This window comes from Danio rerio, chromosome 17 (genome assembly GCF_052040795.2).
Source record: "Danio rerio strain M-AB ecotype USA chromosome 17, GRCz13ab, whole genome shotgun sequence".
Lineage (NCBI taxonomy): Eukaryota > Metazoa > Chordata > Actinopteri > Cypriniformes > Danionidae > Danio > Danio rerio.
The window spans coordinates 8909246-8930295 of NC_141037.1; the positions used below are offsets into that span (position 1 = coordinate 8909246).

Sequence of the window (21050 nt, forward strand, 5' to 3'; positions counted from 1 at the left end):
TGTGCTGTGCTGTACTGTACTTCTAGCGTTAGTTTAAATGAGAGGTTTGAAGACTGCATGTATTTATGTCAATGGCGCAGTGTGTGATATGGTTTTTTAACCTGATGTTTGGGACTCTGAGCTGTTGGGATTGACGAAGCCTGATATCTTGTCGTCTTCATCTTTCAGCTCAAATCCCACCCGCTTTACAGCATCAATACTGCCACGGCATTCTTCAAGGAGACGCATCTGAGGGAATGAAAAATAGGAAAAAGCTTTACATGTGCATTCTTAATCAAACAAACATATTCACCTTTTTCTTTATGACTGCATTTCAAATTTTGGGTTGCACTTCCAGTTTGAGTTCCATTCATGTAAATTTTAATAATACGATTATGCTCCAAATAATCCTCTTACACGTTGAGGGGTACAGTTGCAGACTAGTTGCAACTATTATCCCTTTATTGAAATTTTAATTTAGAAATGCACTCTGTTTAACATAATTTGGGAAATAATAAAAAAAAAAACATTTCACAGGAAGGCTAATAATTTCATCTTCAAATGTATGCGTTTGTGATATTGCTGTAAAAAAGTGTAGTTTTAAGTTTTTGTGGTTATAAAATGAAAGTAATTTGTTAATTTTAACTGGAAGGTTAGACAGCTGGAGGGGCATCCGCTGCGTAAAACATATGCTGGATAAGTTGACGGTTCATACTGTGGTGGTGACCCCTAATTATTAAAAAAAAAAAGGAATGAATAAATGAGTGAATGAATGAAAAAGTTTCGTTTTGACTTTGAATGAATGAACTGTGAGGAGAATGACGACATCTGAGTTTACCCAGTTTAAAAAAAAACTTCACTGATTGTTTAGTTTAACAGAAGTTGCTTCCATAATTTGAGCAAAGCATCATGGGGCACATTTCCCTGTAAGTACAGTTGGGTTATACTAATGTTGGGTTAACAATGCAAATGTACAGTTGATGTCAAAATTATTCACCCTCTTGTGAATTTTTTTTTTCTTCAAATATTTCCCAATTGATGTTTATCAGATCAAGGAATTTTTCACAGTATTTCCTATGGTATTTTTTCTTCTGAAGAAAGTCTTATTTGTTTCATTTCAGCTAGAATAAAAGAAGTTTTTAATTGAAAAGAATATTAATAATTTGTCAATATTATTAGCCCTACTAGAGCAATATTTTTTTTCGATCGTCTACAGAATATCAAATATTATTTAATGTCATCATGGCTAAAATAAAAGAAATCAGTTATTAGAGATGAGTTATATAAACTATTATGTTTAGAAATGTTTTGAAAAAAAAATCTTATTTCAGTTAAACAGAAATTCAGGAAAAAAAAAATATATATATATATACAGGGGTTAATAATTCAGAAAGGCCAATAATTCTGACTTCAACTGTAATATTTGTAGATTCAAGAGTTCACACTTAGATATTGCTTGACAGCTGTAAGCAGGTTTGGCATGCTGTCCCGTGAGAGAACCCTGAGCTCGGAGATAGTTGAGCCCAGGGCTCCTGCCAGGTCCAGAGAGCATGTGAGGGGAGTACGAGATCAGGTGGTTCTCGAGAGCTCCCCTTTTTGTAAAGGAGAAAAGGAGGAGAAAGGGGTAGATGGGGGGGTTTCTTCGGAAAACGAAGATAAGGGAGTAATGTCTAGCTAGGCTACTTATAGTGGGTTAGGATAGATCTGATTGGCTAACTAAGATAGTGTAGATAGGTGGCCAGCTGCAGTCAATTATATCACGTGCTCCTCTCGAAATTAGTTTAAAAACTTCACTTAGAGTAGATTACATACAAAGTTAAAGTAAATGAATGGCATCCACCTCAATCCCACAGAAAAATTCAACTCAAGTGGAAAACGTGTGGCAAAAAAACATCCCGCTGGTAATCGAAAGCAAGTGATGCAATGCTTAACATTTGGTGTGAACTAGGCAAGGGATGATAATCGGTTTCAAGGTTTACCATGCTTTGTAAAAGTCAAGGTTTTAAAACTGCTAAAATTTATACCGTTCCTACTTCCTACGGTATAAGTAGTTCTTTTTTTACAACTATTTTATTTAGTGTTTTAGGGCAACAGTATCTCCAGCTGCTGGACCCTCCACATCAAAAGCTACTAGTCAGCATATGATTCAGGAAACATTACCAATGTTGTGTTTCAAGTTGTAAAAAATCAGTGTTTTTGAAACTAATAAAGGCAGCAGAAGTCAATAATTTATTGTAATTATATAGCCTGACATGTTTACTGCTTTAAAATAGTTTCTTAAAATAAATTATATTGTGTTTAATGGTGAAAACAGTAGTTGTTTGTTACCCAGACATTTTAAAAGAACATATTTTAGAGCAATAATCACAATACCGTCATATTTTTATCCAAGGTTATCATATCACTAGAATCTTATACCGGCCCATGCCTAGTGTAACCTTGGCATAATATGCATACAGGACTGTCACTCACATAACCCATGTATGTGGCGTCCAGCTCGGGGCCGGTGGGCGTTCGGCTGCGTATGATGTTCTCCGTCTGCTGCAGGTGGAAACAGCTGGTGTTCAGAGCTTTATCCAGCTGTCGGATGTGAGTCTCCAGAGATCCGGCGTCACCTGTGGAGGAACAGCAGAACAAATATCAATGCAGAAACAACTGAAGCTGCATCTGCTCGTGGCTGACCCGTGTTGATGTTCTCAGGCCTGATGCAGTGAATGTTAAGAGATGCACTTCACTACATTACTCTTTCATTAGTCAAACATACTATGTGCTTCTAATACAATTTATCATTAGTCAAAGCAGATTACATTCAGAGTCTACTTATGAAATGCTCTTTATGATGGCATTGCTCTCATAACATTTCAATGAACGTGATTAATTATTGTTCACCTTCATATATTATTTGTGCATTTGCAATGATCACCTGGTGCAATGAATATTTGATAGTGATTGGCTGATACTTGTCATTTTTAGACAGCCACTTGGGCTACGTCTGAAATATGAGACTTTATACATTATTATCATATTTTTGTACAGTGATATGAAACCGTCTTTACTGTACTGCAAAAATATTTAATGTGTGTACTATTTATAAAACCCATATGTACACTACCTGACAAAAGTCTTGTCGCCTATCCATGTTTTAGGAACAACAAATAATAAGTTGTCATCTAGTTGGTCATTTGGTATCAGAAGTGGCTTATATGAAAGGAAAAGGCCTCTAGATTACGCTTATTTTACCAAAATAAAACATGATCATGCCTTGATTTTGAATTATTTAATTAGGACAGTAAGGTCTGACTTTGCTTAGACAAAACAGAAATGATGAGCTTGGAGGACTGCAACCATATGTCTCAGCAATGACTCAAATCACTTATTAATAAAGTCATCTGGAATGGCAAAGAAAGTGTTCTTGCAGGACTCCAGGGTTCATCAAGATTCTTTGCATTCATCTTCAATGCCTCCTCCTTTATCTTACCCCAGTCGTGCTCAATAATGTTCATGTCTGGTGACTAGGCTGGCCAATCCTGGAGCATCTTGACCTTCTTTGCTTTCAGGAGCTTTGATGTGGAGGCTGAAGTATGAGAAGGAGCGCTATTCTGCTGGAAAATTTGCCCTCTCCGGTGGTTTGTAATGCAATGGGCAGCACAAATGTCTTGATACCTCAGGCTGCTGATGTTTCCATTCATTCTGCAGATCTCTCGCACACCCCATACTGAATGTAACCCCAAACTAGGATTTTTCCTTCACCAAAATTGACAGATTTCAATGAGATTTTTGGGTCCTTGCGGGTTCCAGTAGGTCTTCTGTAGTATTTGTGATGATCGGGATGCAGTTCAACAGATAATTCACCGGAAAAATTGACCTTCTGCCACTTTTCCAAATGATCAACTAGAAGTCAAGTTATTATATTTGTTGCTCTTACAACTGGGATTGACGACAAGACGTTTGTCAGGTAGTGTAATGCTGATTTCATTCATACACACATTTATATACTACAAACTATTCAGCTTACCCAATCTACCTATCGCATGTCTTAAGACGGTGGGGTAAACCAGAGAACCCAAAGGAAACCCACGCCAAGACGGGGAGAACATGCAAACTCCACACAGACATGCCAACTGACCCAGCCGAGGCTCGAACCAGTGACCTTTTTGCTGTGAGGTGATTGTGCTACTAACTGCGCCACCTTGACGCCCATGTACTATAATTACTAAAGGTAAAACTTGCAATTATAATAAGTTTACTTTCAAAATAAAATATTCATACTATAATAGTACTTAAATAATAATGATTAAAGTATTTAAAAAACTATTTAAAAAAAATATGCTTTTGACAATCTTTGAGAAATTTTATAAAAATGTGTTAAATTGTCATAAAAAATAAGATGAAATTTAAAGAAAATCAGAACAGTCTTCCCATTTCTTTATGGGAAAAATATTTTTTATCTTAAAGGGAAATTCAACCTTTATGTGTTTTTATGAAATTAATTTTTATGAAAAATGTTTAAGACTTTGTGACCTGGAAAATACTTTATATCACCACTGGCTCTTAAACCCACATCAGTCAACCACTATTATTTTAATTGATTAGCCACATCATTTAATCCTATAGACCATTTCAATGTGGTGATGTCATTGGCCCATGAACATTTCCTGCTTGTTATCAAACTACTTCATAACTGTGATAAGAGGCAATTCAATCATAACTTAATGTTAAAAAAGCTATAATAACATTATTTAACAACATGTGGCTTTTTTGTATTCTCAAAAGCTATAGAAATTAAAAATGTAAAACATGAAGTATGTTAGGACCATTGTTATTGTTTACATCCCTCAAAATGGTCTGTATTTATTTGCCTTTTTTTGCAATTCAGTTTGCTCTGATTGTAAAATACTGTGAGTAATGCTGTTGATTGAGAAATCCAAAAGCATTAGAAACCAAGGACTAAGACCAGAGTGAACTCAGAGTGGGCATCAACCTGTGACACGACATGCAAACACTGCAAAACTGATTAAACCATGTGAAGCAACACAAATCAAAAGAGAAGGGTTAGAAACACAGCTGACGCGGATTTGTGCTTTAATTCAGGTTGTGAGTAGAAACTAAAGATCAGGCAACAGACTAGTAAATGAGTCCCAGATATCTGTTGCCTACCAGCGCTGGATCTCAGAGTTTGCTCAGTAAGCTTTAGAAACGCCTCAGGACTCTCTGGAATCACTACATCTGAAAAAAACATATATATGCATACAATACACACATGACTGACTGCTGAACCACACTAAAATCTGCTGATTTAACCATCAGATTCAGGATTATAGGAAACATGACGAAAAATCATTAGAGAAATTGATTCAATATTAATTCTGAGATTTGTTTCAAACGCATTGCTATTGACTCTTGAACTGATTTTGAGCCTAATTTTTAACAGCAGAAGCTGCTCTAGGCTAGTTTTTAACAGCAGATGGCACTCTAAGCTAGTTTTTAACAGCAGATGCTGCTCTAGGCTAGTTTTTAACAGCAGATGGAGCTCTTTGCTAGTTTTTAACAGCAGATGCTGCTCTAGGCTAGTATTTAAAAGCAGATGGCGCTCTATGCTAATTTTTAACAGCAAATGGCACTCTATGCTAGTTTTCAAAAGCAGATGCTGCTCTAGGCTAGTTTTTAACAGCAGATGGCGCTCTATGCTAATTTTTAACAGCAGATGCTGCTCTAGGCTAGTTTTTAACAGCAGATGGAGCTCTACGCTAGTTTTTAACAGCAGATGCTGCTCTAGGCTAGTATTCAACAGCAGATGGTGCTCTATGCTAATTTTTAAAAGCAGATGGCACTCTACGCTAGTTTTTAACAGCAGATGCTGCTCTAGGCTAGTTTTTAACAGCAGATGGTGCTCTAGGCTAGTTTTTAACAGCAGATGGTGCTCTAGGCTAGTTTTAAAAAGCAGATGGCCCTCAATGCTAATTTTTAACAACAGATGCTGCTCTAGGCTAGTTTTTAACAGCAGATGGAGCTCTATGCTAGTTTTTAACAGCAGATGGTGCTCTAGGCTAGTTTTAAAAAGCAGATGGCCCTCAATGCTAATTTTTAACAGCAGATGCTGCTCTAGGCTAGTATTCAACAGCAGATGGTGCTCTATGCTAATTTTTAAAAGCAGATGGCACTCTACGCTAGTTTTTAACAGCAGATGCTGCTCTAGGCTAGTTTTTAACAGCAGATGGTGCTCTAGGCTAGTTTTAAAAAGCAGATGGCCCTCAATGCTAATTTTTAACAACAGATGCTGCTCTAGGCTAGTTTTTAACAGCAGATGGAGCTCTATGCTAGTTTTTAACAGCAGATGGAGCTCTATGCTAGTTTTTAACAGCAGATGGTGCTGTATGCTAGTTTTTAACAGCAGATGGCACTCTATGCTAGTTTTTAACAGCAGATGGCGCTCTATGCTAGTTTTTAACAGCAGATGGCGCTCTATCCTAGTTTTTAACAGCAGATGGCGCTCTATGCTAGTTTTTAACAGCAGATGGTGCTCTAGGCTAGTCTTTAGCAGCTGATGGCATTCTAGGCTAGTTTTTTAAAAGCAGATGTTGTGCTATGCTAATTTTTAACAGCAGATGGCACTCTAGGATAGTTTTTAGCAGCAGATGCTGCTCTAGGCAACAGTACGTTTCTGCACAATGAGAAAGCCGCATTTTAGGACCCGCCTGTTCTTCCTGATTCGTCCAGTAGAGGGTGGTTGGGTTTAGGGGCAAGGGTGGGGTTGGGCGATATAAGGGGTCCTAAAAGTAACTGCAGCCTCAACAGTTGTTCAGGCAAATGTTTCTCGCTCTAGGCAAGTTTGCAACAGCAGATGTCGCTCTGGGCAAATTTTTTTAACAGCAGGATAGTGCTCTAGGCAAGTTTTTAACATCAGATGGCACTCTACGCTAGTTTTATTAACAGCAGATGGGGCTCTAGATTAGTTTTTTTTAACAGCAGATGAAGCTCTATGCTAGTTTTTAACAGCAGATGGCACTCTAGGTTCGGTTTTGACAGCATATGGCGCTCTATGCTAGTTTTTAACAGCAGATGGCACTCGAAGCTAGTTTTAACAGCAGATGGCGATCTAGGTTAGTTTTAACAGCAGATGGCACTCTAAGCTAGTTTAGCAGATGGAGCTCTAGGCTAGGTTTTTTTCTAACAGCAGATGGCACTCTAAGCTAGTTTTAAAAGCAGATTGTGCTCTAGGCTAGTTCTTCAACGGCAGATCCCAGATAGCAGACAGTAATCGGCCCGAGCTCGGCTGCCCTCCGGCGCCTCCGGCTCCGACTCGGCATCGGCGAGTGTTATCCGGGCCGAGTGCGGGCCGCAGCTCGCTCGCGCACATGCGGTTGTGATGCGGCTGTAAAGCACTGGCCCGATTCCGGTCAACCATATCCGGCCCGAGTCTGTCTGTAGAGTCCTGGCCGCTTCTGGCAAGGACTCGGCTGATGGCAACTGATTAAGTTCTTATTTTATCTAGTAATCTGTTAGCTCCACGTTTAATGATAATTTGAGAAAATATTCATGGTACGATAGCAAAAAAAAAAAAAAAAAAAAAAAAAAAAAAAAAGAATATTTAGTGTGGATGGTCGCAATGTTTAGACGCAAACAAAACAATATTATTTATAAATAGATTATACATGTCATCTAGAGAAAAACTATGTAAAATTTGCTTATTTTTGAGATAGCACGCTCCTGTGCTGACTGTTTTTTTTAAGCAGAAGTTGGTTTCATAATAAACACATGCGTTACTAAATTCCTGATCCAAACTCCAATCCAGACGGTGGCGGTAATGCTCCAAAAAGCTGGTTGTCAACCACCATGGCACGAAGATCACAAGAAGAAAAGGTTTGGTTTTTAAAAAATCTCACGTGGAGTCCGGTCAGAAAGGTAAGCTTTTTACTGCTTGTGTTCTGTATAATTAGCGAATTTAGAGCTTAAAACATTTCCACGGTGTTTGGTTGTAACAGCGTTTAGTACTTTAAAACAGTTTGATACGAAATGTAACTTGCTTTAAGAAACACGACTGGAGCTAATGTATGCTAACGCTAACAGTTACAAACACGTCTGAAAGTTCCTTTTCCTTTTACACAATGTTAGATTGTAACGTGTGTAGTAACTGAAAACTATTTTAATTATTTTAAAGAAACATGAAACGAATTTGTGTGTATGCTTACTTTGCGTTAAAGAAAGTTTCTGTAGACGAATCCATTAATTAACATGGCAAAACGTGTTTTTTCCTGATTTAACATTATAAAGTACCGTGGATGTTGAAAAAAATCATTGTACAGGCGTATACTTATCCAAAAGTATTAATTCTGTGATTATGTGTAAAGAAAAACTAATCGTTTTGGATTAATAAAATATTGTTTATCTTGTTTATGCAGTTAGTCACGAAAAATGATCGAAACTCGACTGTTTACTATTCTCTTTAAATTATCCAAGAGAAATATATTAGTGTGCACTTTAATTCATATGTTTTAGCCTATGTGAATCAATTATATCTTTTGTTCAAGCTGTAATGTTCAGTTAATGTAAAACTGAACGTCTTAAAGCAGATTTTGATGTTTTTTTATGTTGTTGACAGTGATAAATTCTGATTTAAATGAATGGGTAACAATATTTGTTGGTTAAGTCTTATTGTTCTTGTTTAACAAAGGTTAGTGAGATCATTTTGCAGCACATCACGACCATAGAAGTCAATGGCACACTCTTTTGAACGTGAATAGGCATGTTATAGTTGTGTGCTAAAAGTCCATTATAAGCTGTAAACTGATACATTTTCAACATAGATTGAGCTTTTCAGACATTACATTACTAATTGCTTCACAAACAGCTGAAATGGTTTATTGTTATTGGCTATCATCAAACATTTTTCACAATGGTAGGTTAATCTTCATGGGTACAGAATAATGCATGTGCTTGACCATCTTACAAATCTATGTCTCAGATTTATAAGGCTGTCACTCTGCATGAATCTCCGAATAAATCTTGTGCAACCTTCTGTGTACTGATTATTTACACTATAGGTATTATATGCATTAATTAACTTTGATAGTATTTCAGGATTTGAACTTTTCTTTACGGGAGGTTAACAACAATGTGATGTTTTATTATAGATGCATATGAGGAAGCTCGACAGAGGACAGAGGAGGATGATGATCGCCTGTCATACATCTAAAGACAGAACAGGTTTGTTTGCAATTATTTTAAACACATACTGTCAACATTGTCATTGATCTATTACAACCTGTGAGTTTTGCCCTGGCACTATACTAAAGTGATGTTTTGTTTTGTAAATGTATCTGATTAAGGGACAGTATAGACACATCTATACCGTGATGAAGAAACAGAGCAAGAACATTTTTACAGTATGTCTGATAATATTTTTTCTTTTGGAGAAAGACTTATGTTTTATTTCGGCTAGAATAAAAAGCGGTTTAAATTTTTTAAGGTCAAAATTATTAGCCCCTTAAGTCTTCAGAACAAACCATTGTTATAAAATAACTTGCCTAATTACCTTAACTTGACTAGTTAACTTGATTAACCTAGTTAAGCCTTTAAATGTCACTTTAAGCTGTATAGAAATGTCTTAAAAATATCTAGTCAAATATTATTTACTGTCATCATGGCAAAGATAAAATAAATCAGTTATTAGAAATGAGTTACTAAAACTAATATGTTTAGAAATGTGTGGAAAAAAATGTTTAACTCTCCGTTAAACAGAAATTGGGGAAAAAATAAACGGTGGCTAATAATTTAGGGGGGCTAACAATTCTGACTTCAACTGTATTATATATATATATATATATATATATATATATATATATATATATATATATATATATATATATATATATATATACACACGTGTCTGTGTATTGTATGTAAAATTTGGCTCGCGATAACGTTTGTTTTTTTTTGCATCTGGCCCTCGGCCCAAAAAGTTTGGACACTCCTGCAGTACACCTATGAACATTTACAGTCTTTGTTCTAGTGCAGTTTGAGATCAAGACAGAACTTATTGCATCTCGTGATGTTTTTGTAAGAATTGAAGACATCACTAAATTTGTTAAGGTTTAATGCAGCTAGAAAGTAAAGATCAACTAGAGAATATCAGCAGTGTCTAACCCACTGTTGTATTTACAGAAGTTGTATGAGAATAAGCTACAGGTTGATTTTATACTAATCTGTTATTTTTCTTTTTTAGCACGACTGACTGAAGTTTTAAAATCATGCAACGTCATAAAGCAGCAGCTGGGCCTGATTCTCACAAAACCAAAACAGACGTGATGAAATTCCAGATGTGAACACATTTGACCTTCCTTTGGCCAATTTGATTTGGAAAAGCTTGAAAATCAACTAAAGGAGCAGCCCGAACAAATGAAGAAACTGGTAAGTTCAAGCTCTTGCTAATTTCAAAGTGTTTTAAGTTTATTTGTTTTTTTTTATTGTTTTTTTTTTTTGCTTCGTAGGTAGCCTACTTTTTTCCTAATTTTTCCTTTTTTTACATTAGTACTTGTTCACTACTAATTATCTGTTTATCTTTTAATCGCAGATAAAGTGAGGACAAATGTCCATACCACACCACTGATAAAGAAGTGGAAAAATGCATTACAAGGTAGCTACAACTTGCCCCTGACAGGGATGGAGGAAGAAAGAAGAGAAAGCTAATGTGTCAAATGTCTACATCACTATTTTGTTTTATTTTTTAAACAACATTTTAAGTGTATTAGGATGTTCCCTGATACTTGAACAATTTGTTTCTTTCATTTGCATTTATATATATATATATATATATATATATATATATATATATATATATATGTGTGTATATATATATATGTGTGTGTGTGTGTGTGTGTGTATATATGTATGGTATGTATGTATGTATGTGTGTGCGCCAAATTCTGAAGAAACATCTTGATACATTTTTAATAAACGTAATACAAATAAAATTATAAATATAAAATTGCACAAGACGTGTATATATATGAAATGTATAATCATCTCACTCATGTCTTGCTGTTTGTGCAATTGATTTTGTTCAAGTTTATTTCAAAATAAGTTTGACTTTATACTTCTGCAATTATATATAATATATATATTTTTTATTTTTTTTGTTTGTTTATTATTATTTTAATGTTTTATTAAAAAATGTTTCAAGATGTTTCTTCAGAATTCTGCAGTACTTTTCACAAGTTTGACTTGGATATTTTACGGATTGTCATTGGTATTTTTAAGATGTTTCTTGCTATATCTTAAATTGGTTTCTATATTTAGGTTTATATAAAATTTAGCTGTTTTTTTACAAATTTTTAATTCAAGTCTATTGGGAAAACAGGGTTGTTTTAAAAACATCTGTGTTTGTGTGTAATTTTTAGATTTTTTGTTTAAATCTTTCTGTGTGTCTTTATTGTGTTGTTTTATTGTTGTTTTTATATTGATATTCTTGTGCACTACAAATTATTTATAAAATTTTAGTACTATTTCTTTCTTGCAATCAATAAACGTTTAACATTTATTTATTTTGTCATTTGTCTGATTATTTTCGTTACAGAATATGTATGCAGTTTGCACTTTATTCAAAGGTTAAACGCAGTGCTTTCACTTTGTGTTTACATTATAGCCTGTGTTTGCTGTTATATAAATTCAAATGGTTGTAATACCATATATCAAGTACCAATGTAATACCAAAAGGTTGTATAAATACGGAGTCGCGCCAGCTCCGGGCCGCAGCGCACATTACCCTCGCGCCGATTCCGGCGCGGATGCGCAGCGTCGGCTCGCTTACGGCCGCCGCATCTGGCCCGCTTGATTCGGGCCGGAATCGGGCAGTGAGTCCACAGTCATCCGGCCCGAGTCCGGCAGCCGAAGTTGGGCCGAGGGGTAAGTCTCCGGCAGGCGACAATCTAGCCGGAACTGGCCCGAGTGTATTTTGCTATCTGGGATGGCACTCTAAGTGCTTATTTAACAGTAGATGGCACTCTAGACTACATTTTAACAGCAGATAGCGCTCTAGGCGCTTATTTAACAGTAGATGGCACTCTAGGTTAGTCTTTTTAACAGCAGATTGCACTCTAGGTGCTTATTTACAGCAAATGGCGCTCTAGGCTAGTTTTTTAAAAAGCAGATGGCGCTCTAAGCTAGTTTTAACAACAGAATCTATTCAAAAGAAAATAGAGATGCATTTTGGAAAGCTCAGAAATGGTGCAGAATCAATTTCTCGATTGATTTTTTGCCACAACTCTAGAAACCATACAGGTAAAGAATGCTATAGTCGACTGGCAAGAAGTCTGTACCAGCAGTTTAGTTTATTTATTTATTTTTTTAATCAAAAGCTCAACCAAAAAGGGTTTGAAAATAGCGGAGATGTGATCCCAATATTGAGCATACCTTTTATATTAAATCAAAGTAAATAAAATAGAAATTTCTAAACATAACATACGATCTACATTGTATAAAGCACAGTAAGGTGACACTAAATTCTGTTTAATGCACAATAAAAGCTCCAACTGACCTGAGAGTGCAGATGCTGAGCCCTGCAGGTACCCATCATCCTCTGCCTGATCTCCTGTTTCGGAAGAGGAGAGGGCCCTGCTGGCGCTCTCCAGACCACGGCTCAGGTCATAATCGTGGTCCCACTCCAGTGGGATGGAGTCGACGCTGGCCGGAGTGTCCCGACCAGAGCGTTCGGCCCGCAGCGGAGCAGATCGGCTGGAGGACGGCAGAGGAGACAGAAAACCATCCCCCAAACGCTCGCTCCAGGGGAAGCTGGACACATCAGCAGCTTCATCCAGATCAAACTCCCGGTCTGAGAACGAGACGTCATGCTCATCGTCCATCAGCTGGAAAAAGGAGGATAGGAATGTCATTCGGAACTGAAACTTTAACTAAATGTTTATATTACATGAATTAAGTTTTAAATTAAATGCACGTCAAATAAATGAAACACATGAATGGATGCAAAACAGACAAAATTAAAGGAATGAATCAATAAATAATTGTTAAATTAAAATAAAATTTATTAATTAATAAACAACAGCTTAAATGACTGAATCCGTAAATAAAAATAACAACAACAACAACAATAATAATAATAATAATAATAATAATAATAATATATTAAATGTAATATAAAAATATTAAAATTATTTTATAATAAAAAACAACTTAAACTGTCTGAATAAAAGATGCCCAAACTAGGGACCACCATCCCATCTGAGAAGAGAGTACTGGATAATGCATAGAGATTGTCTTTTCAAATCTATTGTAATCTTTTGTTTGTTTGTTAATACATTTAAAATTTATAACGGAATAAATAAAAAATAAAAACAACAAGTTATATATTATTTACACTTTAAAAAATCAAATAACAAGGTTTTTGAATGAATAAATGAAATAAAACGAAAGAATAACTGAAGGAATTAAAATTGAATGAAATATTAAGTTAATATTTAATAAACAAATGAACAACTAATATAACTACACAAAAAAGTAAAGAAATAAATAAGACACATCATGATAAATAAGAAAATAAAATGAATGGAAACAAATACTTTTTAATAAACAAATGAATAAATCAAAATTAATGAATAACTGATAAAAAAAGATAAAAGAAAGAAAGAAACAAACAAACAAAGAAAGAATAAATAACTGGATTAATCAATAAATAAAAGAAAATGTAAAAGACTATGCTAAAAATAAATAAATTAAAATAAATTAATTTAATTTATAAATAAGACAATGCAAAAAAATAAAATCCATGAAATAATTAAATTAAAAAGACAAAATAAAAAGCAATAAAATAACACCGTCTAAACAACGACTTTTTAAATGAATAAATAAATACATTTACATTTACATTTAGTCATTTAGCAGACGCTTTTATCCAAAGCGACTTACAAATGAGGACAAGGAAGCAACTTACACAACTATAAGAGCAACAATGAATAAGTTCTATAGGCAAGTTTCAGGTCTGTAAAGTCTAAGAAGGGAAGTATTAGTAGTATTAGGAATTTTTTTTTGTACAATAACAATCATAGAATAACTGAATGAATTACATATTGAATTAAACAATAAATAAATCAATAAATAAATGAATCTCTAAAATTACTACTCAAAAAGGTAAAGAAATAAATAAGACACATTATAATAAAAAAGAAAATAAAATGAATAGAAACAAACACATTTTAAAAAATGAATGAATAAATCAAAATTAATAAATAACTGAATGAATAAAAAACTGAAGAAAATAAATAAAGGAATTGACCAATAAATTAATATATATAAAAAAATGAATAAATTAAAATAAATAAATTACTTAAATTAATAAATAAAAAAGACAATGCAAAAATAAATAAATAAATTAATTAAAAGAAATAAATTAATTAAATTAATAAATAAAGAGACAATGCAAAAAATAAATAAATAATTTAAAATAAATGAATTAATCAAATCAATGAATAAAGTAAATTAATAAATAAAAAGACAATGCAAATAAATAAATAAATCAATTAAAATAAATTAAACTAATAAATAAGACAATGCAAAAAATTTATTAAATAAAATAAATTAATAAATAAAAATACACATATATAAAGAAAGAAAGAATAAATAAATTAGTCAATTAATGAATGAATGAATCATTGAAAAAGAAAAGACTCATAACAAAAAGCATCAATAAAAGAAAATGGAATAAATGGTGACAAAGAATTTTTTTTAAACTAATGAATAAATTACAATTAATGAACTAAATAAATAAAAAATGAATGAAAGAAAGAAAATTAAATAAATTGTGAATTAATCAATAAATGAACGAATGAATATTAGAAATGACTGTCCACAAAAAAAAAAGAAAAAACATATAGACACATATTAAGACATATCAGAAAAATAAATAATAAAATTAAACAAATGGAAAAAGATACCAAAACCACTCCAAGTTCACTCAGTAAAAAAAACAAACATCTGATCACTTAACGAACCGGTAATCGTATAAGTTTCTTGTAGTATCGTTCCACACGTCCAAACACCTCCTGGCAGTATCTCTGCAGCTCCTCCAGCTCCTCCTCGATCACAGCAGCATCGATCGGCTCACTTTTCTCCAGAAGAGCTTCACCCTGCAGGAATATGTGGTCGATCTTGCCCGTGTTCAGTGTGATCTCCTGCTGGAACGCCTGCAGAGCACGAAAAACTCCTTAATGGGACAATTCACCCAAAAAATGAGATTCTGTCACCATTTACTCTTCATTTAAGTTTCTATTGAACATAAAGGAAGATATTTTGAAGAATGTATGAAACAGGAAGCTATTGACTCCCATAGCATTTTTTCTATTATAGTAGTCAATGGCTGCTTTTACCTGCACCAAAATAATTGGATTGATGGTTCAATCGGACTCAAAAACGTTCATGTAAACACCTTAACTTTGTTTTGATCAGAATTAAATTTCAGTCAGATTGGAAGTTTTGGTTTATTCGTTTTCTAATCTGATCTAAAAACAAAAAATGACTGTGTGCATGCTTGAATGAGACAACTTTTTCACTGATATTTACGAAGTGCAATGTTACATGCATTAGTCTGTGCATGGCAAATGAGCCATCAAACTTCGTTGAACTACCCCTTTAAGAAAAGACACATGGAGCAGATGTGCAGTTGTAAAGGTCAGAGACGCACCCTGAGCTGTTTGATTTTGGCCTGGACATCACACTCAGAGAAATGCTCAATGTTGGTGAGCTGCAGGTCCATCTCCGTCAGCCAGACCAGGATGCAGTCCCGCGCCGTCTCAAACTCCTCTCTCTGACTGATAAAGTGCTGCAGGAGACAAAACTAACATGTAAACTCATTCAAATAAGAATAACCACTTACTTGTATTTACCCGCTTTACAAATTCCAGATCTAATTTGATTATTTAGTACATAATGCACACAATTTTATAATTATTTGATGACTAAAGAAATATAAGGATAATTGTTATACATACAAGAATGAGAGTACGAAAGTGTACATGAAAGAAAGCTTTATTAAATACATAAATATTTAAAATGTTTTGCATATATTTAATAATAATGCTTAAGTCACAATCACCAGCGATCTAACCCTTATAGATTGCTGGAGAACATTCATTATTACCAAAACTACAAGTCTGCCACTGATATGAACCACAACTCCCGTCATGCAACTTTTGCACACCTGTTCCAGATCACTGATGATTGCACACACACAGCTGGAAGCTCAACAAAGACTGATTACACAGACTGTATACTGCACACATTCTCACACACTGGTGTGTCTTGTTGTTCACCTGTAATATTACTAAGCGCAGGGTCTTGGTTGTCGCAGACGGAAGTAAAGAAAGGGGGGTGGGGTGGGGCGGTGTCGCAGACGAAAGTAAAGAGCGGGCGAGGGGTGTCGTAGAGGAAAGTGAAGAGCAGGGGAAGGGTGTTGCGAACAAAAGTGAAGAGCGAGGGAGGGGGGTAGGTGTTTGTAGCGGATGAAACTGAAGAGGGGGACGTTGGGCCCATAATAATATTTCTGGAGGCCTCCAAAGTGCGTGGGCCCCTGACTAAGCATTCTCCTGGTGTAGTCTTTCCATGTTTGACCCTTGCTGGATTGCCCTTATGCTCCTGTTTGTACCTCTTGACCATTGCCTGCATGACGATTCTTAAAAAACTGCATGTGAATCCTCACTTCTTTTGTCACCCGACTCAAATTTTATTTTCTCACTTTCACCACCCTATTTTTAAAATTGACAATATATATTACCAATGCAATACTTAGTGTTTACCTAATTGTTTATACTATTTGTTTATTCATCCGTTCATTTTCTTGTCGGCTTAGTCCCTTTATTAATCCGGGGTCGCCACAGCAAAATGAACTGCCAACTTATCCAGCAAGTTTTTTACGCAGCGGATGCCCTTCCAGCCGCAACCCATCTCTGGGAAACAACCACACACACATTCACACACACACTTATACACTACGGACAATTTAGCTTACCCAATTCACCTGTACCACATGTCTTTGGACTGTGGGGGAAACCGGAGCACCCGGAGGAAACCCACTATTTTAGTCATGCAAAGCTTTTATAGATTATATTGTTTTTGAATGGGTTGTATTCACTAAAGTGTTGTTCAGTCACTGAAATCTTCCGGTGAAAGATTGATGTGATTATTTTTTTAGTTTTACAAGGGACCTTTTACAGCATCGATAATGTAGATTTTTATATAGTTTAACAACAAAACATTAGTAAGTAGTGCTATTCCTTTAGCCTGCTTTACTGAGGTGAAGTTGGTTTTATATTCACATCACATCGGTTCATTTTTGAACAATGACAGCCTTTGCTGTTTACCATGTTACTTTGAATATTCGGTCTGAAATAGCATGTAAGTATGGTTTAGTAATAAGTCTAATTCTTTTAAGCCGCCGGCCAAACACTAAGCAGAGTCGTTTTAAGACAAATTGTGTGAGAGAGTGAGACCAGTGATCGTTGCATGCATGAAATATTGCACATTATGCCATTATCAAGTTTTGCTTGCTACACAACTGTAAACATGCTAGATATAATACAGTATTTTGTTTGTATTTGTAGTATTGTAAAGTACTATATGAATGACATGACCTAACTAGAAGATTCCTGGCAGGTGTGTTGAAGCAAGTTGGAGCTAAAATCTGCAGGACACTGACCCTCCATAACCGAGTTTAAACACCCCTGACCTAGTGGGTTTCTGTCATCTTTAACGTGCGTTCATGACTTCAGGAGGCGTGGCTTTGGATGGCAGGGAAGGGACTGTGTTTCAAAGATATTATGCTAACCGGTTAGATCACCTACTGCACCTTTAATTTCTGTTGGTTTAGTACAAATGTAAAATAAGACACATTCACAGTTTTGTGCTATTAAAACATGTGTTGAACTCAAGACTGATTAACTACCATCTTATTGATAGTCTCTGTACCTTCAGTCTGCGGAGGACGGATGACACTCTTCTCTGCAGGTTATCCCAGCGCTGATTGGCATTGTGGGCCATTTCTCTCAGACTACAGGCTGCATCGGTGCGATTCTCACGTGCCAGTCGCTGATACTGTTTGTTGATCAGCTCCAACTGTGTCAAACTTTCATGCACATGCCGCTGGAACGTCTATAAAGTAGATTAAAGAGTGTTAATACTATCAGACTGTACACTGACGCTATGTTGATTCAGTGTATGATTGTATGGTATTACAGTGGTGTTGTTGACTTGAAATGTTCACCAGATGTTGGTAACAACCAATATATAAGAAAACAAATCTAATTAGTTAACAAATTAAGTTATGCATAATAATATGCATGATAAAATAAAAAGACGCAGGGAAAAATTAATGAACACATGTAGAAAGGGAGGTGTAGAAAGGCAGTGAAAGCCCAGGCAGCAGCTGAAATCTCTCAGTAGTTCTTTAGTAACCCTTCTGCACTTCCTCAGTGTAAATGATTATCAGCTACTTCAGTCCAACTTCTACATGAGCAGGATGATAAAGATGAAACCAGGGTGGATATTTCAGCAAGACAACGATCCAAAACACAACCAATGAAACTCTCAAATGCTTTCAGAGAAAGAAAATCAAGCTGTAGAATGGCCCAGCCAATCACCTGACTCGAATCCAATAGAAAATACAAAATAAAGATCGGATTTGAAAGACGAGACCCACAGAACCATCAAGATTTTTCCACTCTGTTGAAGTCTGTGAAAAACTCACACCTAAGCAATGCATGTGACTTTATTCTCCATATGAGGCGTCTTTAATCTGCCAGCACCAAAACAGCCTTTTATATAAAGTATTAAATACATTACAGTAGTTCAGTGTTTTTTCTTTGTGTCATTCCATTGTTTTTTTTTCTTTTAGATTTTTTAGTATTGTTTTATTTTATGTTTGTATTGTTTAGGTTTTTACCCAAATCTGGTTCAATTCCATGTCAACAGCTCCTTTACAAATATTATTCCCAGGAAATAAATACGACGTGTTCAGTAATTATTTCCCTCACTGTATATGTTTTTTTTTTTTTTGTATTTTGTAATTTGGCATGTTTTTGGATGTGTGCTAAGAGTCTGAATTAAAGGAAATAATGATAAGTGTATATGAAGCTCACCTCGAATTTCTTGAGCTCCTCTTTGGCAATAGTGTAAAGGACACCTGAAGAGTTTGGCAAAGCGGCTGTTTTCTCCGACAACATCAGCCACTCCTCGAAATGAGAGTAATCATCCAGAAACTTCTGCCAGAGACGCCACGTCTCCTCAATCCTGATAGATGAGAAAGAAAATGTATAGTTGTCATTTAGATAATGCAAAACACAAGGGTTTATTGTTATGACATTATTGTTTAAATAATTTAATAATTTTATTTTCGCTATATAGGACACTCATTAAAATACTCTTGGATTGTTAATGAGGAGTATAACAGGACATTTGACTTAAAATATGTTTTTTTATTACTTAAAAATTGTAAACAATGTCAATGAAATTACCATATATGGCTCTTCACCCAATTAAAGGGTTGATAACTAGATGAAATGTAAATATTATAGTGCTAAAAGTGCTAAAGAAACAGCAGAAGCATAATAAATACTAATAAATAAATTGCAAAAAGAACATAAAATGACATATAAAAATCAAAATAATATAAAAAATTATTAAATTACAAAAATATTAATAATTTTTTTAAATAAAATAAATTACAAAAAATAATAGTATATAGATTATAACATTATATAGAATAAAACTAAGCATACCATCATCTTACTTGTTCTATAGTATTCAATATGACTAGTATTCATTTTTAATAAAATCTTGGACATGGTCACAAAATGGGCAGTGTATAACTAAGCGGGCTTTATCCAACAATGCAATGTGCGATCTTTCATTGAAAAGTAAGATAACTGGCTTACATAGAGCTGATTTACAGTGTTCCCTCACTATAACATGGTTCACCTTTTGTGGCCTTGCAGTTTCGCTGATTTTTTTAGTGCAATTAGACATGCTTTAGCTTTGTGGATCAATGACTGCAGGAAAATCAACATTACGCTGGATGCCAACATTATCTGCACAAAAGCTAAAAAGCTTTATGAACCTTTTGCTGACAGCGATGAATGTTTGCATCTGACAACAGGTTTTAATCTTTGGTTTCAATATATAATACTGGACTGATTTTTTTTACGAAGGTTTGAACTCTTGAGAATGTTTAAACAAAAGACAAAAGTGTGAAGATGTTAATGCCTGTCTGAGAAAAGCATATTAAGTGTTTAGTGAGGGGTTTTACAGGGTCACAAAACACCAAAACACATTTTTTGAGCTGTTGACAGTCGTATATGTGTCCCACACTGCTAAAAACACTATTAGGACACATATACTGTATCTCACTAAAAAGTGAAAATTGGTAGTTTTTGCGTTATTTCGAGCAAATTCAATTATAATATTTGTAAAAATTAAACCTGACTACTACGCGGATTTCTCCTATTGTGGGTTATTTTTAGAACGTAACTCCCAGGATTAACGAGAGACCACTGTAAATCATCCATATTATAAGATGCACTAATAAATAATTACGTATAATCCATTGCAAACCAAGTATATGTATACACCAGGCTGAGAAACTAATTTTAGGGAGTAGTGTTTGCATATTTTATCTATATAAGGACAAATTTTTCTAAATGAGAAGAAGATTCCCTTTAAAATTTGTAAATTGATTTATGTGCCCAGAAAAGCACAATATAATGGTGAGGAATTATTATTATTATTATTATTATTATTATTAATAATAATAAATTAAATTGGTGACTGAAACATATCTGACTCTATTCATATAATTGAAGTCAAAATTGATGGCACTCCTGTGAATTTTCTTTTCTGTTTCAAATATTTCCCAAATGATGAAATTAACAGAGCAATAATTTTTTTCACAGTATTTTCTATAACATTTTGTCTTCTGGAGAAAGTTTGTTTTATTTCGACTAGAATTAAAGCAGTTTTACATATTTTTAAAACCATTGTAAGGTCAAAATTATTAGCCCCCTTAAGCAATATATATA

General features: G+C 34.6%; 1 protein-coding gene and 2 long non-coding RNA genes across 11 annotated transcripts in view; 2 read left to right on the forward strand and 1 right to left on the reverse strand.

Moving 5' to 3' along the window:
* The window catches only part of syne1b (spectrin repeat containing, nuclear envelope 1b), a 367683-nt gene that overhangs the window by 28706 nt on the left and 317927 nt on the right, over positions 1-21050 (reverse strand). For 7 of the 8 annotated variants that reach the window (XM_087289683.1, XM_087289682.1, XM_087289680.1 and 4 more), the window contains 8 exons: positions 19116-19266; positions 17947-18129; positions 15668-15805; positions 14979-15170; positions 12512-12839; positions 5137-5205; positions 2452-2594; positions 102-228 (listed from right to left, as the gene is read on the reverse strand). In XM_087289683.1, the coding sequence (XP_087145809.1) occupies positions 102-228; positions 2452-2594; positions 5137-5205; positions 12512-12839; positions 14979-15170; positions 15668-15805; positions 17947-18129; positions 19116-19266 (1331 nt within the window). The remainder of the gene's footprint in view (positions 1-101; positions 229-2451; positions 2595-5136; positions 5206-12511; positions 12840-14978; positions 15171-15667; positions 15806-17946; positions 18130-19115; positions 19267-21050) is intronic. The other variant, XM_087289684.1, reaches the window with a different exon arrangement.
* Positions 226-5241, forward strand: LOC147839913 (uncharacterized). Its single transcript, XR_015513015.1, has 3 exons — positions 226-1416; positions 1778-2883; positions 3815-5241. It is a non-coding gene; the product is annotated as an uncharacterized LOC147839913 (long non-coding RNA).
* On the forward strand, positions 7827-11515 carry LOC147839914 (uncharacterized). 2 transcript variants are annotated; one of them, XR_015512960.1, is made up of 6 exons: positions 7827-7881; positions 9111-9183; positions 9306-9362; positions 10202-10386; positions 10550-10753; positions 11159-11515. It is a non-coding gene; the product is annotated as an uncharacterized LOC147839914 (long non-coding RNA). The 2 variants fall into 2 exon arrangements; XR_015512961.1 differs by lacking the exon at positions 9306-9362.